The 16,235-nt window shown below is 43.3% G+C and overlaps 1 protein-coding gene across 1 annotated transcript in view; it reads left to right on the plus strand.

Annotated features, from left to right (window-relative positions):
• Positions 1-16,235, plus strand: part of LOC148539262 (acetylserotonin O-methyltransferase-like) — a 92,244-nt gene that overhangs the window by 8,081 nt on the left and 67,928 nt on the right. Inside the window, exon 2 of the mRNA XM_088451527.1 lies at positions 2,578-2,752. Within this exon, the coding sequence (XP_088307653.1) occupies positions 2,578-2,752 (175 nt within the window). The remainder of the gene's footprint in view (positions 1-2,577; positions 2,753-16,235) is intronic.

Consider the following 16,235-nt stretch of genomic DNA (forward strand, 5'->3'; position numbering starts at 1 on the left):
ACAAGTGATGTCAGTGGGAGTGCTTTCGGCTCTGTTAGAGCCGAAAGCACTCTGGGGCTTGCGGCAACGAGACCCTACCACAAGGGTCTCGTCGCAAGCCCGATGGTCGCGATGGTCTTGACCATCGCAACCATCTTCCTGGCCACTCGCTATAGCTGTGGGTAGTCACCCACAGCTATGCGAGCGACCAGGAGGACACTCTGAAAAACAAGAAGGACCGCCCTGATTCAGAGCGAGCGCTCTGTCAGAGCGTCCGGCTCTGAATCAGGGCCTGAGTGTCATTTATAGTGAAAGCTTAGAGATAGGGCAATCCTAGGAAAGCCCTGAAATACAGCCTAGGTGGAAGCACTGTAATAGTAATAGGAGTTAAGGGTGGGTAAAAGAGTATTACATGGGAGTTAGTAACCTAGTGTCCCTTTAGAATGGTAGAAGGGAGGTTACAATGGTATGATACACAGTAGTGCCTCTTATACACAATGCCCATAGTACTGTCCCTTCTACACATAATGCCCACAGTACTGCCCTTTATACACATAATGCCCACAGTACTGCCTTTTATACACATAATGCCCACAGTAGTAGTACCCCTTATACAATGCGCACAGTAGTAGTGCCCCTTACACATAATGCCCACAGTATTAGTTCCCCTTACACAATGCCACAGCAGTAGTGCCCCTTGCACAATGCCCGCAGTAGTAGTGCCCCTACAGACATACACACAGACACACTATACTTTCATAAAACCCCACTCCTGCACCCGCCACCGTCTGACAACTCCTTGAGCACTGCACTATGGGAGAGACGTCATGACATTTCTCCCTACACCCACTGCAGGAGCTGGAAGGCGGAGCTCAGGAGTGAGCGCCAGCTTCCGGCATCAGGGAAGGAGCTGCTGGGCACCCGCTAGTAACAAAATCTCAGAGGGTGCCAAGCAAATGGAGAAGGTGGCGGCACCTCTCCAACCCGGTAATTCTCTGCTGTTAGGGGCCGGCTGAACGTATCGCGCCGCCCTAGCAGCAGATATCAGAGATATTTGCTACAATCCCATTTTTGAATGCAAAAGCATCCCCCATAGATTTTTATGGGGGCTGCTAAAATGGCAAATATAGCAAGCTAAAGATGATGACGCTTTCCGAAAAAATTGTCCCTGGTTGCTAGTGCCATCTTCAGGTTGTGTTAGCCACTGTAATCTATGGACTGCATTTGTGACAAGTTTCCTATAATGGCCCTTCGTACATGCACAGTCAGCAGACCACACATGCGCAGTAGGATGGACCAGGTCCCAGGCCTGGAAGTAATTTGATCAAAATTGGTACATTTTCATGATATACAAAGTTACTTGCACAATTATACATCTTACATAAATCTCATAATTATTACAGTCTTCCAGCATTTTTCCTTTATCATCTTTAGCATCTTATTTTTATACTCAGAGTGTTTGTGTGCCTAGTGCACTACTCTGGTATATGTATGTGAGGGTCCATTGAATTCACCTCCCCATACATTCACAAATATTATATATGTCCACATATCATTGTTTTATGAATATTGTACTTTGAATATTGTGTTTCTCATTTGTTAATATATTACATACTTTAAGCATCATAATAACTTAAGAATAGTTATACTTATATTCAGAGAGTTAATTATTGTGCGTCTACATGAAAATAAAGTTTTTGTACAGACATTATTGAGATATTTTCTGCCCCCCACTATTGAACCATGTCTTGTCTTTGCCATCAGTATGCCTTCATCAGCTGCATGTACCTTCTTGTTTAGTATAGTTGCATTGTTTGTCTCCCCATCTGCCTAAAACCAATCGATACCATCCTCTAATTTGATGATCTTAATGCATGTATCATATTTATCTCCCGCACAGGCCAGTTAGTTGGATGTAGTGGGGATGTTAGAAAAATGGCTTTGAAGTTGTGTCAATCATTGTAGACCCCTTTCATAAATTTACATTGCTTGCACATAATAATAACTATTCTTTATTGTTCTTTAACATATATAAACATTATCTGATCAAAATGTTGCCACTATCAATTAAGATGCACATGCATTATCGTTCTTGATTTATAGGCAGTCATATATAACACTCAAATTGCACATTTATTTACTATCATTTTACCCATGCTACCTACTCTCCTGGAAGTTGCAGGAGGCAGTTTGCCCCTCGCACCCTTGGAAGAGAGTCGTGATCTCCTGCACCCCACCCACATCCTAGTAAAGTAGGCAGGATGGGGAGATAATTGACGGTAATCGCGGTTCCATATGGAGAGAGTGAACCTAAATTACTCGGAAATGCGTCATTCAACCCCGACGGCTCCTCGTGGTTCCACGATTCATTGCAGATTACCATGATGGGGAAGGGCCTAATGACATAAGAGCCTGACCCCATCCTTCGAAGTGTCCAGGTGCGTCTGCTCTCCGAGCTTATCCCGGACAGGAGTTTTAAAAAGTTGGTATGTATGATTTTACCCTGGTCAAAAATATAAAAAGCTGACTTTTCAGTCTTTTGATTTTCAGTATCCATAACGTAAATGCAACAGTTTTACAATTTGCTTTCTCTTGCAGACCATGTTTACAGCATGTGAGCTGGGTGTTTTTGATTTACTACATGAAATAAGGGAGCCTATGACAACAGCAAACATCGCTTGTCGCTTATGTACCAGTGTAGATGGAACAGATCGGCTGCTCACTGCCTGTGTAGGACTGAAACTCCTGAAAGTTGAAATGAAAAATGATGAAGGTAACACAATTACCAGAATGACATGTTCTTGTTTCTTCGTCCAAATGTGCAACTGTAGAGTTTATTGTAGTCACAAAGGCAATCAGAGGCTGAGTTAGAATACATGGCAAGTTTAAATGTAGAAGAATGAACGCACATCAGTTTCCTTTATTATAGTTGTTCTACCACTACTTCTGTAACTGAATTTTTATGCTACAGTAAGCAGAAGTAAATAGCAAATGAGTGCATAGCACATTAATATAAAATGTGTACATTGTTTTACAGATACATTTAATTTTTTAAAGTTAGATATCAATCCATCCTTAGCAACAATTTGTTTAGCTGAAGTAATAAGTTTTATTCACTAACTATGCTCAAATATGTATATATACAGTATGCTGAAACCAAAGCAACCAATTAGCAGTCAGTTTTCATGGTTCTAGTTTGATATTTAAAGCAACTTATTGGCTGCTTTAGTTTTAGATGAAATTTGTATATATGACAAAAAGTTTGAATCAAGCCTCTATAACAGTGTTTCACAGGGACCTCTAACAGTATATGTTTTCCATTTATCCTAGTTGGTGCACAGGTATGTTGATTACTGGCTTAAGGTGCATACACACGGTACGATATCTATGAACAATATGAATGATAACTATAAATTGTTAATTTCGTTCATTTTTATGCATTAAACGACCAATGAACGACCAACGATGCTCGTTCCCGCATGGACGATAACGATATCTGTGGTCGTCTGTACATGCAGGCCAACATGGACGATTTCATCAAGATTTGCATGTTCAGAGATGTGGCAGGATGACTTCACTGAAAGGTATCTATTATAGATATCTTTCAGTGTGTACACCCAATATCGTTTGTCCTGCACTCTAGAAAGTTCAGCAATATCGTTGGTTATGCGGATTGTACCGTGTGTATGTAGCTTTACTCCTTTTGAAAGAACCACAGGGGATGCTGATCAATTCACTTGTGATAAGGCCCCTATACATCAGTAATCAGAAAATCACAATTGTACAATTTGAAGATTTGTTGCCCTGTTTTAGGATTTTACAATCTAGCAATCTGCGCCCATACTGTACATTAAAGATCTTTTCCAGTGATTTGCAGATCGATTTCAGTTAATACAGATCTGCCAATCTTGAAAAGCTCCATCATTTTACTAGTAACGGTCTGCAAATCTGCTGATCATCTCCATACACTAGCAATCTACAGCCCCAATCAATCTGTGACATCCAACATGTTGGACAATCAAATGCTTTGATCAAATCATGACAAAATCCCCTTTGTTTTATTTGCTGCACACACATAAATTTGCAGTATATTATTGTTAGCGCCGATAGCAAAAGTTTTTCTGTTTTGTATACATATATGGCATTAATATTGCCATGCTGCTGGTACCATGTATGATATGGGTAAAACCGAGCGCGGGCATATTTCTTTTCTGTTTTGTTTCAAAATTTTGCCTTGTGCTATCATGGCAGCTTTCAATTAAGGCTATAAAAAGCCTAGTTGGGTGTGGCTAACAGCCAGCCCTGTATAGATGTGCCCTTCTGTATCTAGGAGGTGAGTACATTTAACTGCAATGTAATGATGTGCTAGGCACATATGCTAGTGTTAGGGACCTGCAGAAAAATGGGTTCCCTTGATGCTGGGCTGCAGGCTTAAATGCTTTGATCAAATCATGACAAAATCCCCTTTGTTTTATTTGCTGCACGCACATAAGTTTGCAGTATATTATTGTTAGCGCCGATAGCAAAAGTTTTTTTGTTTTGTTTACATATATGGCATTAATATTGCCATGCTGCTGGTACCATGTATGATATGGGTAAAACCGAGCGCAGGCATATTTCTTTTCTGTTTTGTTTCAAAATTTTGCCTTGTGCTATTATGGCAGCTTTCAATTAAGGCTATAAAAGGCCTAGTTGGGTGTGGCTAACAGCCAGCCCTGTATAGATGTGTCCCTCTGTATCTAGGAGGTGAGTACATTTAACTGCAATGTAATGATGTGCTAGGCACATATGCTAGTGTTAGGGACCTGCAGAAAAATGGGGTCCCTTGATGCTGGGCTGCAGGCTTAAATGCTTTGATCAAATCATGACAAAATCCTCTTTGTTTTATTTGCTGCACACACATAAATTTGCAGTATATTATTGTTAGCGCCGATAGCAAAAGTTTTTCTGTTTTGTATACATATATGGTATTAATATTGCCATGCTGCTGGTACCATGTATGATATGGGTAAAACCGAGCGCGGGCATATTTCTTTTCTGTTATGTTGGACAATCTGATTTGACAATTCCAATCACTTTTTGGTTGCAATCTGCGACCTGTGAACTCCATACATTGCAGATTTTTATACACAATCATCTGCAAAATGCAGAATTGCCACAATCGATTGCTGATGTTTGGGGGCCTATACTGAGGAGATATGTAAAACATGAACCAGGGTCAGTAATACTTGCTTTTTGGGACTAAATTGGAGTGATTTTGCTACCAAAGTAAAAAAAAATAATAAAGATCAATTCACCCTCACATTGCATATGCCATTTTGTGAGGTCATGATTCTAGTTTTTGCATAAATGTCCAGAATGTTATAGTGTGATGGGTATGACTGAACAGATTGGGGCTTTCCAACAATAATTCAAGTTAGCCAAACTTATTGGATAACTCTCACTATTGAGAGGCTGCAGAGCCTCTTTCTCTCTGAAAACCAATTGTTCTTTACTAGTACACAGGAAGCTTTGGTAATCACAAGTTATCCTATATACTAGGAATGAGATGGTCTTTTAGCATCTGCGTGGTCATAAATACGTACATTTGTAATAAAAGCAATCACAGAAAAGTGACACAAGTAATAAAATCAGCCCAGATGTTCCCCTGCTATAGATATAAAGAGAGCTAGAACAAGCTGAATTTTTAAAAATTAGGTGGCACTCCCGACCCCCGCAAGAAACGGCAACTCCCAGGATTGGTCACTGCTGCCCCTGCCCCACCTAGTTGCAGAACATAGGTGAATTTGCACATAATAAAAAACATTGTAGGTCTGTTTCTGAGTTACACTCTGTGTCGATGTCGGACACACAGTAGTTGTGCAATATTTTTGTACAGCGCATACAGTATGTCCCAATTGTGTTCATACAGGGTTGCTGTTGCAATTTCATATGCATGCATGCAGAATTGTATTGAAGATGTATTGGGCATTCCTGGGCGGTGACTGGGAGCTGGCTATTCAGATGCACAGAGGGTGTGTTATGGGAGTCATTGAAGTGTCTGCAATAATAGACGCTTAGTTGCTAACATTAGATGCCATACTCTGCACCTGTCTAAAGATGCACAAAGCAGTATGTCAAGGCATGGGCTTAACTAGACCTAGGGGGACCCGCATAGCAAAATTTTCATGGGCCCCCCATGGTCCCTGGCCCCCGCCCCCCCTCTCCTCAACTTACCTCTGGTGGTCGCATCCTCCTTCAGCGTGTGCTGCGCAGGGCAGTCACACCTCCTCTTCTGATAGGCTCCATCTCTCCTCACTGATTGATACAGGGAGGAGGCGGCCATGCCTCCTCCCAGTATCAGTCAATGAGGAGAGTCGGGGGTGGAGCACACTGCTGGAGGATGTGCCCACGGCTGGACTTGCACCTTAGGTGCAGGGTGAGGCCCCATAGCAGCCGCACCCCCTGCACCTACAGTAGTTATGCCAGTGTGTCAAGGTCTTCAGTACAGATGCTAACAGTGGGTGTCTCAGTCTTTGCATATTCGGATGCACAGTTGTACACCAGGGAGGGCTTTGTATCGGTATTTGCATAAAGTTTCAGATATGCAACCAAAAAAACATACAGATGTGGATGCGACTGCATTGCACTCAGAATCAGGCCCTGTATGTGGGCATTTCTGCCTTTTTAATGACAAGATTTGTTATGTTTTATTCATGAAAGTTTCAAATAAATACGCAGAATACTGTGTGACTAGAGTAACATTGTTACTAACAAAAGCACATAATGATGTATAAAGGTTTGTGCTCTTTGAAGCTACAGTCTGCGCATGCAGTAATTTAAGCTACATAAATATCCTTAATAATGAGCTTTTTCCCATTCTACCCTCTTCTCTGTGTGATGCACGGTAGCTGTTTCCTGGTATCATTTACCTATACAAGCATATTGTACCGTGATTATCCTCTAACTGTGGAAAATGTTGGTATTTCAAGAAAATAAAAATGTAGAATAATGCCATCACTTAGCTACGTGCACAAGATATAGCCTTTGTTTTCTATGAGAGGCAGTAGGAGATCATTTTCCATGTTACTGTTATACACTGTATTAAATTCCATATATGTTCACAGCTCCGTAAACATAGCTGACCTTTGAGATATTTTCAATTTGGAGCGAAAAGCCGTTTTCGGCTAAACGTTTTTGCCGATTATGTAATTTTCGCCGTTTTCACTTATCCCTGTATTCAATTTCAGACGGTGCGATAACGCAATGCAATGTAATAAGCGAAAAAGTTTCGCCTATGAATACTCGGTGGAAAAAAATTGCAGAATTGGGTTTTTGGGGTGCAGAGGTGCGGAAATCACTCTGCACCCTTTGTACACCCCCCTTAACACTAACTGCATCAAAAAATGCTAAAAAAAACCCACAAAGGACACCCCAAAAAAATACTTTGAAAGAGTGGGTGAAAAATTTCAAAGTGGGGGTACAACTTCAAAAACTAGTGAAATAGCCTTTGGGGGGTCTGCAAGTATGGGGGAGGTTTTTTTTATTGCGGGTGCTCGCTGAAGATGCGTTTATTGGTGCACTTTAAAGCTTGACTTTAGCGATTTTTACATATGCTTGCACCCATTTTCATGTACCCCAAATTTGATGGGACTGCTTTTTTTGGCCAAAAAAAGTTGCTAAATGCTATTCTTCACCTCTCTCCCAAAGACGCTAAATATCTCCTATTGAGACCATTCAAAGACCCCAAATACCTTTTGCAGGGCTATTCGGGGGTACCTATAGTGAACCCCCATGTCAGAGCATTTTTAGGGGGGTGTCAGGCTGATTTCCCCAAAAACTACAGGATTTTTCGCCAATTTTGTTTCTGCCGGGTCCCGTTTTCGCCAATTTGGAATTGAATACGGGGAAACGTGGGGACGGGTGCATTAAGTTTTAAACGGCAAAACCTCCGATGATGGCAAAAAGTCCGGCAACTGACTTTTCGCTCCAAATTGAATATGGCCCATAGAGTTCTTGATGGAATGGAGGGGGAATTGCTGTATTTTACCATTAGACTGCCCTAAAGAAAGCAATTTTGGTAAATAATATTTATTAGATCATTTTTATGGGGAGATGTACTAAAGCCTTGTAGAGCAATAAAGTGGAGAGAGATAAAGTACTAACCAATCAGCTCCTGTCATTTTTCAAACACAGCATGTAAAGTGACAGTTAGGAGCTGATTGGTTGGTACTTTATATCTCACCACTTTATCACACTCCAAGGCTTAGTGCATCTCCCCCTTAATGTATATATTCATTTCAAGAAACAATATTTAGAATAGGACTGTTCTCTAAATGTATGATCTTATGCTGTGTTGTGTCATCTAGAGATGACTTTGTTTGGCTGATTACTTCTTCTTCTGCTTCAATTCTGCATTGAAAATGTGTAAAGGTGCATACATATGTATAGATTTTCTGTCCAACCATCCAACTAGTTGATTGGTTGGAATGAAAATCTGGTAAGGTATGAAAGCAAATGATAATCAGCAATTTGCTACCAAATGCCAGAAAAAGGACAAAAACTGTTGTTTGAACAAATTGTTTAGATCAAACATTTAATAAACTTGTCTGACGACCATTTTCATCTGTTTTCTGGCATTTAGGAGCAAATTGCTGATCATCATTTACTCTCATACGTTACCAGATTTTCAGTCCAACCAATCAAGTAGTTGGATGGTTGGACAGAAAATCTTTACGTGTGTACTATGGGTGTGCACCGGCCACTTTTCGTGTTTTGTGTTTTGGTTTTGGATCTGGATCTTTCTTCGTGTTTTGGATCTGGATTGGTTTTGCCAAAACCACCCTTCCGTGTTTTGGGTTCTGGGTTTTGTGTTTTGGATCTGTATTTTTTTTAATAAAGCATAAAAACAGCTAAAATCACAGAATGTGTGGGTTTTTCTGCTCCTATGCTATTATTAACCTCAATAACCTTAATTTCCACTCATTTCCAGTCTATTCTGAACACCTCACACCTCACAATAGTGTTTTTATGTCCAAAAGGTAGCACCGAGGTAGCTGGATGACTATGCTAAGCGACACGAGTGGGCGGCACAAACACGTGGCCCATCTAGGAGTGACACTGCAGTGGCAGACAGGATGGCAGTTTGAAAAACTAGGCCCCAAACAGTACATACTGCAAAGAAAAAAAAGAGGTGCAAGATGGAATTGTCCTTGGGCCCACCCACCCACCCTTATGTTGTATAAATAGGACATGCACACTTTAACAAACCAATCATTTCAGCGCCAGGGTCTGCCACATGACTGTGGCTGAAATGATTGGTTCATTTGGGCCCCCACAAAACAAGCTGGCAATTAATGTGTCCCTGCACAAACTGGCTCTACGGAGGCAAGATGTCATCCTCATCCTCCTCATCCACCGATTCCTCACCCTCTTCAGTGTTGTGTACATCCTCATCCTCACAGAGTATTAATTCGTCCCCGCTGGAATCCACAACCACAGGTCCCTCTGTACGTTCGGGAGGCTGGTCTCCCTGGAAGAGTTGATAATTCATTTTATGAACATCATCTTCTCCACATTTTGTGGAAGCAACCTCCTAAGCCTTTCGCGGACAAGGTTCCCGGCTGCACTAAACACTCTTTCGGAGTACACACTGGAGGGGGGGCAACTCAGGTAAAATAGAGCCAGTTTGTACAGGGACCTCCAAATTGCTTCTTTTTCCTGCCAGTACAGGTACGGACTGTCTGACATGCCTACTTGGATGTTGTCACCGATGTAATCCTTTAACAGACAGACGCACGCTTGTCGCTGCTGCTTTAAGGATGCAGGTGCGGCTACAGCCCACACATTTCACAAAGACAGAAAAAAAAAGAAGAATATTTTTATTGTTTGTGGAGCGCACTTTGAGGGTTACACCACCCTTTAACAGACAGACGCACGCTTGTCGCTGCTGCTTTGAGAACAGTATCATAAGCAGTGACAGTAGACTTGTCAGAAATTGTTGGCACGTCCTTCACTCTGGACCAGATGTCCAAACCGGTCCTTGACTTATGACACAGGCGCACGCTTGGCGCTGCTACTGTGTTGATGCACATGCGGCTACATCGCACACAAGTCACAAACACATAAAAAAAATAGTTTTCTATTTTTTGGAGCACTTTGAGGGTTACACCACCCTTTAACAGACAGACGCACGCTTGCCGCTGCTGCTTTGAGGATTCAAGTGCGGCTACAGCCCACACAATTCACAGACAGAAAAAAAAAGAAGAATATTTTTATTGTTTGTGGAGCGCACTTTGAGGGTTACACCACCCTTTAACAGACAGATGCACGCTTGTCGCTGCTGCTTTGAGGATGCAAGTGTGGCTACAGCCCACACATTTCACAAAGACAGAAAAAAAAATATGAATTTTTTTATTGTTTGTGGAGCGCACTTTGAGGGTTACACCACCCTTTAACAGACAGACGCACGCTTGTCGCTGCTGCTTTGAGGATGCAGGTGGAATCTAGATGGGATTTAGAACCGGGGACACACTACCTCCATCAATTGTCTAAATCCCACTGCACTAATGGCGGATACCGGACCCACGTCTAACACCAACATAGCAGTCAAGGCCTCAGTTATACGTTTTGCTTCAGGATGACTGCTGTCGTACTTCATCCTCATCGCTAGGGACTGTTGGAGGGTCAATTGTTTAGTAAAAGTAGTGATGTTCCTACTTCCTCTCTGGGATGATGAACAACTCCCAGCAGCAGCAACAGCACTAGGAGGAAGTGGTTCTTGATCTTTCCCTATTTTATTTTTATCAGAGAAAGTTTGGTCCTCCATTTATGTTATATTGATATATACGTGCGGCTAAAGCGCACACAAACACAGAAAATATTTTTTATTTTTGCTGGAGAGTAGTGCACTTTGTGGGTTACACCACCCTTTAAGAAATGAGCCAGCCGGCTCTTTACTTATGGGACACAGGTGCACGGTTGGCGCTGCTCCTTTGTTGATGCACGTGCAGCCACAGTGCACACAATTCACAAACACAGAAAATAAAGTTTTATTTGGTTTGGAGTGTACTTTGGGGGTTACAGCACCCTTTAACGGTCAAGCCAGCCGGCCCTTTACTTATGACACAGGCGCACACTTGGCACTACTTTGTTGATGCACGTGCAGCTACTGCGCACACAATTCACAAACACAGAAAAAAATGTTTACTTTGGTTTGGAGTGTACTTTGGGGGTTACAGCACCCTTTAACGGTCAAGCCAGCCGGCCCTTTACTTATGACACAGGCGCATGCTTGGCACTACTTTGTTGATGCACGTGCGGCTACTGCGCACACAATTCACAAACACAGAAAATATTTTTTTATTTGGTTTGGACTGGAGTGTACTTTGGGGGTTACAGCACCCTTTAACAGTCAAGCCAGCCGGCCCTTTACTTATGACACAGGCGCACGCTTGGCACTACTTTGTTGATGCACGTGCGGCTACTGCGCACACAATTCACAAACACAGAAAATATTTTGTTATTTGGTTTGGAGTGTACTTTGGGGGTTACAGCACCCTTTAATGGTCAAGCCAGCCGGCCCTTTACTTATGACACAGGCGCACGCTTGGCACTACTTTGTTGATGCACGTGCGGCTACTGCGCACACAATTCACAAACACAGAAAAAAAAGTTTTATTTGGTTTGGAGTGTACTTTGGGGGTTACAGCACCCTTTAACGGTCAAGCCAGCTGGCCCTTTACTTATGACACAGGCGCATGCTTGGCACTACTTTGTTGATGCACATGCGGCTACTGCGCACACAATTCACAAACACAGAAAATAATTTTTTTATTTGGTTTGGACTGGAGTGTACTTTGGGGGTTACAGCACCCTTTAACGGTCAAGCCAGGCAGCTCTTTACTTATGACACAGGCGCACGCTTGGCACTACTTTGTTGATGCACGTGCGGCTACTACACACACAATTCACAAACGCAGAAAATATTTTGTTAGTTGGTTTGGAGAGTGCTTTGGGGGTTACAGCACCCTTTAACGGTCAAGCCAGCCGGCCCTTTACTTATGACACAGGCGCACGCTTGGCACTACTTTGTTGATGCACGTGCGGCTACTGCGCACACAATTCACAAACACACAAAAAATATTATTTTTTTAGCACTTGGGGGGCACACCTCTGACGAACAGAGCACCCCCTGGACAACACTACTTTAGGACTGGGACACTGCACAGGACTTTGGAGTGGACACAGCCCCTATGGAGAACTGACTGCACAACACAGTCCAGCCAGCCCCTATGGAATTTGAAGTAGTGGACACAGCCCCTATTAACAACAGCAGCACAGCACAACACAGCCAGCCCCTATGGACTTTGAAGTAGTGGACACAGCCCCTATGGACAACAGCAGCACAGCACAGCACAACACTACTCTGCACTACACTACACAGCCCAGCCAGCCCTAACTCCCACCCTCCCTCTTCACTGTCCACAGCCGAGTGAGAAAATGGCGCCGACGCGGGTACCTTATATAGGTTCCAAAACCCGCGAGACTCGGAAGGCGGGATGATGACGTTTTGCCTCGATTTCAGATCCGAGTCAGGCGGGAAAAGTCGAGCCTGACTCGGATCTGCCTCGGATCGGGGGGGCTCGGGGGGGTTCGGATTTCAGAAATCCGAACCCGCTCACCCCTAATGTAAGTACTACTAACCATGTCAAGTCTACCACCATTATTATTATTTCAGGTCTCCTAATATTTTTTAAAAGACCTTTCAAATAACACTGTGTGTTCATGCCTGAGAATACCTCCATTACTTTACATAGCAAAGCAGTGACTTTGTTTAATCTAATAACTTATAATTGAAGTTTAGGACTTTACAATACCTCAGATGTGTCACTTTTAAGTCAAATGAAGCACAATGAATGCATGAGGAGAGAAGGAGGGAGGGGATCAAAGAGGAGAGGGGAGAGGAAAGTGCCGATCAGAGAGGGGAGGTGACAGAAGCCAATAAGAAAGGAGTGGACAGGGACAAAGAGCTGATCACAGGGTAGAGAGGGGAGGGAATTAAAGAGGTGAGAAGTGAATGTAATCAATCTGACAGGAACGGGGAGGTGACAAAGATGATCACAAAGGAGGGTGGGCCGGAGGGGAGACAATCTGATGACGTTTTGCCTCGATTTCAGAATCCGAGTCAGGCGGGTAAAGTCGAGCCTGACTCGGATCTGCCTCGGATCGGGGGGGCTCGGGGGAGTTCGGATTTCTGAAATCCGAACCCGTTCACCCCTAGTGTGTACCCAGCCTTACTGCCAGTGACTCAATGTAGGTGCCCAAATTTTAGAAGTTTGCAAAAGTGGCAGTACTAAACACACCAATGTTGCTGTTTATTTTACTTAATTATCAGCTGGATCAAATGGTAGAATTAATTCAACCAACTTTTATGTCTCTAGGTAGACAAACATTTAGCACAATATTATGACCAATGTCTGCTCTCTGGACTGTAACACTGGTGCTTATTCAATTACCCAGTGGTTCCCAAACTCAGTCCTCAACACATCCTAATGGTCCAGGTTTTAAGCATATACATGCTTGAGTACAGGTGCCTTGTTATTACCTCAATCATGGAGATCCCTAAAACCTGGACTGTAAGGGTGCCTTGTGGACTGAGTTCGGCATCTACTACAACACAGGTTCTCAAACTTGGTCCTCAGGACCCCAAACAGTGCATGTTTTCCAGGTCTCCTCACAGAATCACAAGTGAAATAATGAGCTCTACCTGTGGATCTTTTAAAACGTGTCAGTGAGTAATGACTACACCTGTGCACCTGCCAGGAGACCTGGAAATATGACCTGTGTGGGGTTCTGAGGACTGAGTTTGAGAACCACTGCACTACAGTAACCTATTGCTGGCTGGTTCTCATATATTAGTCCATTGTTTTCTAAGACAAATTTATTTAGAAGACAAATATTGAAATTTTGCAGCATACAGTAATTCTGTAAGCACAACACAATGTAATTGATTATTCCCAGTGAAAGTCTTGTTTTGATATCTGGGAGCAGTAAACAATTAGTATATGTTATAATTAATACTTTTTTGTTGGGTAGTTACCAACAGGGGTGTAGCAATGGTGGTTCCAGTGCAGCATGAGCTCCAGGCGCCAAAATGGACAGAGGGCGCCATCCAGGGTACTGGAATTCATGGGGCACTGCACAGTATGATGGCCGCCTGTTAGGTTTATCTTGGTGTGTTTGCTCTATATCCTAAATAAGTTATGGATTTGAGATCCGTTTCTACATTTCATGCTCCCTCAAGCTGCCCAGATTGTCTCCCCTCCGGCCCACCCTCCTTTGTGATCATCTTTGTCACCTCCCCGTTCCTGTCAGATTGATTACATTCACTTCTCACCTCTTTAATTCCCTCCCCTCTCTACCCTGTGATCAGCTCTTTGTCCCTGTCCACTCCTTTCTTATTGGCTTCTGTCACCTCCCCTCTCTGATCGGCACTTTCCTCTCCCCTCTCCTCTTTGATCCCCTCCCTCCTTCTCTCCTCATGCATTCATTGTGCTTCATTTGACTTAAAAGTGACACATCTGAGGTATTGTAAAGTCCTAAACTTCAATTATAAGTTATTAGATTAAACAAAGTCACTGCTTTGCTATGTAAAGTAATGGAGGTATTCTCAGGCATGAACACACAGTGTTATTTGAAAGGTCTTTTAAAAAATATTAGGAGACCTGAAATAATAATAATGGTGGTAGACTTGACATGGTTAGTAGTACTTACATTAGGGGTGAGCGGGTTCGGATTTCTGAAATCCGAACCCCCCCGAAGCCCCCCCGATCCGAGGCAGATCCGAGTCAGGCTCGACTTTTCCCGCCTGACTCGGATCTGAAATCGAGGCAAAACGTCATCATCCCGCCTTCCGAGTCTCGCGGGTTTTGGAACCTATATAAGGTACCCGCGTCGGCGCCATTTTCTCACTCGGCTGTGGACAGTGAAGAGGGAGGGTGGGAGTTAGGGCTGGCTGGGCTGTGTAGTGTAGTGTAGTGTAGTGCAGAGTAGTGTTGTGCTGTGCTGTGCTGCGCTGTGCTGCTGTTGTCCACTACTTCAAAGTCCATAGGGGCTGGCTGTGTTGTGCTGTGCTGCTGTTGTTAATAGGGGCTGTGTCCACTACTTCAAAGTCCATAGGGGCTGGCTGGACTGTGTTGTGCAGTCAGTTCTCCATAGGGGCTGTGTCCACTCCAAAGTCCTGTGCAGTGTCCCAGTCCTAAATTGGTGCTGTAGTGTTGTCCAGGGGGTGCTCTGTCCATCAGGGGTGCTCCCCCCAAGTGCTAAAAAAATAATATTTTTTGTGTGTTTGTGAATTGTGTGCGCAGTAGCCGCACGTGCATCAACAAAGTAGTGCCAAGCGTGCGCCTGTGTCATAAGTAAAGGGCCGGCTGGCTTGACCGTTAAAGGGTGCTGTAACCCCCAAAGTACACTCCAAACCAAATAACAAAATATTTTCTGTGTTTGTGAATTGTGTGCACAGTAGCCGCACGTGCATCAACAAAGTAGTGCCAAGCGTGCGCCTGTGTCATAAGTAAAGGGCCGGCTGGCTTGACCATTAAAGGGTGCTGTAACCCCCAAAGTACACTCCAGTCCAAACCAAAAAAAAAATTATTTTCTGTGTTTGTGAATTGTGTGCGCAGTATCCGCATGTGCATCAACAAAGTAGTGCCAAGCGTGCGCCTGTGTCATAAGTAAAGGGCCGGCTGGCTTGACCATTAAAGGGTGCTGTAACCCCCAAAGTACACTCCAAACCAAAAAAATAATATTTTCTGTGTTTGTCAATTGTGTGCGCAGTAGCTGCACGTGCATCAACAAAGTAGTGCCAAGCGTGCGCTTGTGTCATAAGTAAAGGGCCGGCTGGCTTGACCGTTAAAGGGTGCTGTAACCCCCAAAGTACACTCCAAACCAACTAACAAAATATTTTCTGTGTTTGTGAATTGTGTGCACAGTAGCCGCACGTGCATCAACAAAGTAGTGCCAAGCGTGCGCCTGTGTCATAAGTAAAGGGCCGGCTGGCTTGACCATTAAAGGGTGCTGTAACCCCCAAAGTACACTCCAGTCCAAACCAAAAAAAAAATTATTTTCTGTGTTTGTGAATTGTGTGCACTACTCTCCAGCAAAAATAAAAAAATATTTTCTGTGTTTGTGTGCACTTTAGCCGCACGTATATATCAATATAACATAAATGGAGGACCAAACTTTCTCTGATAAAAATAAAATAGGGAAAGATCAAG

Source organism: Taudactylus pleione, unplaced genomic scaffold (genome assembly GCF_031769625.1).
Source record: "Taudactylus pleione unplaced genomic scaffold, aTauple2 ptg000026l, whole genome shotgun sequence".
NCBI lineage: Eukaryota > Metazoa > Chordata > Amphibia > Anura > Myobatrachidae > Taudactylus > Taudactylus pleione.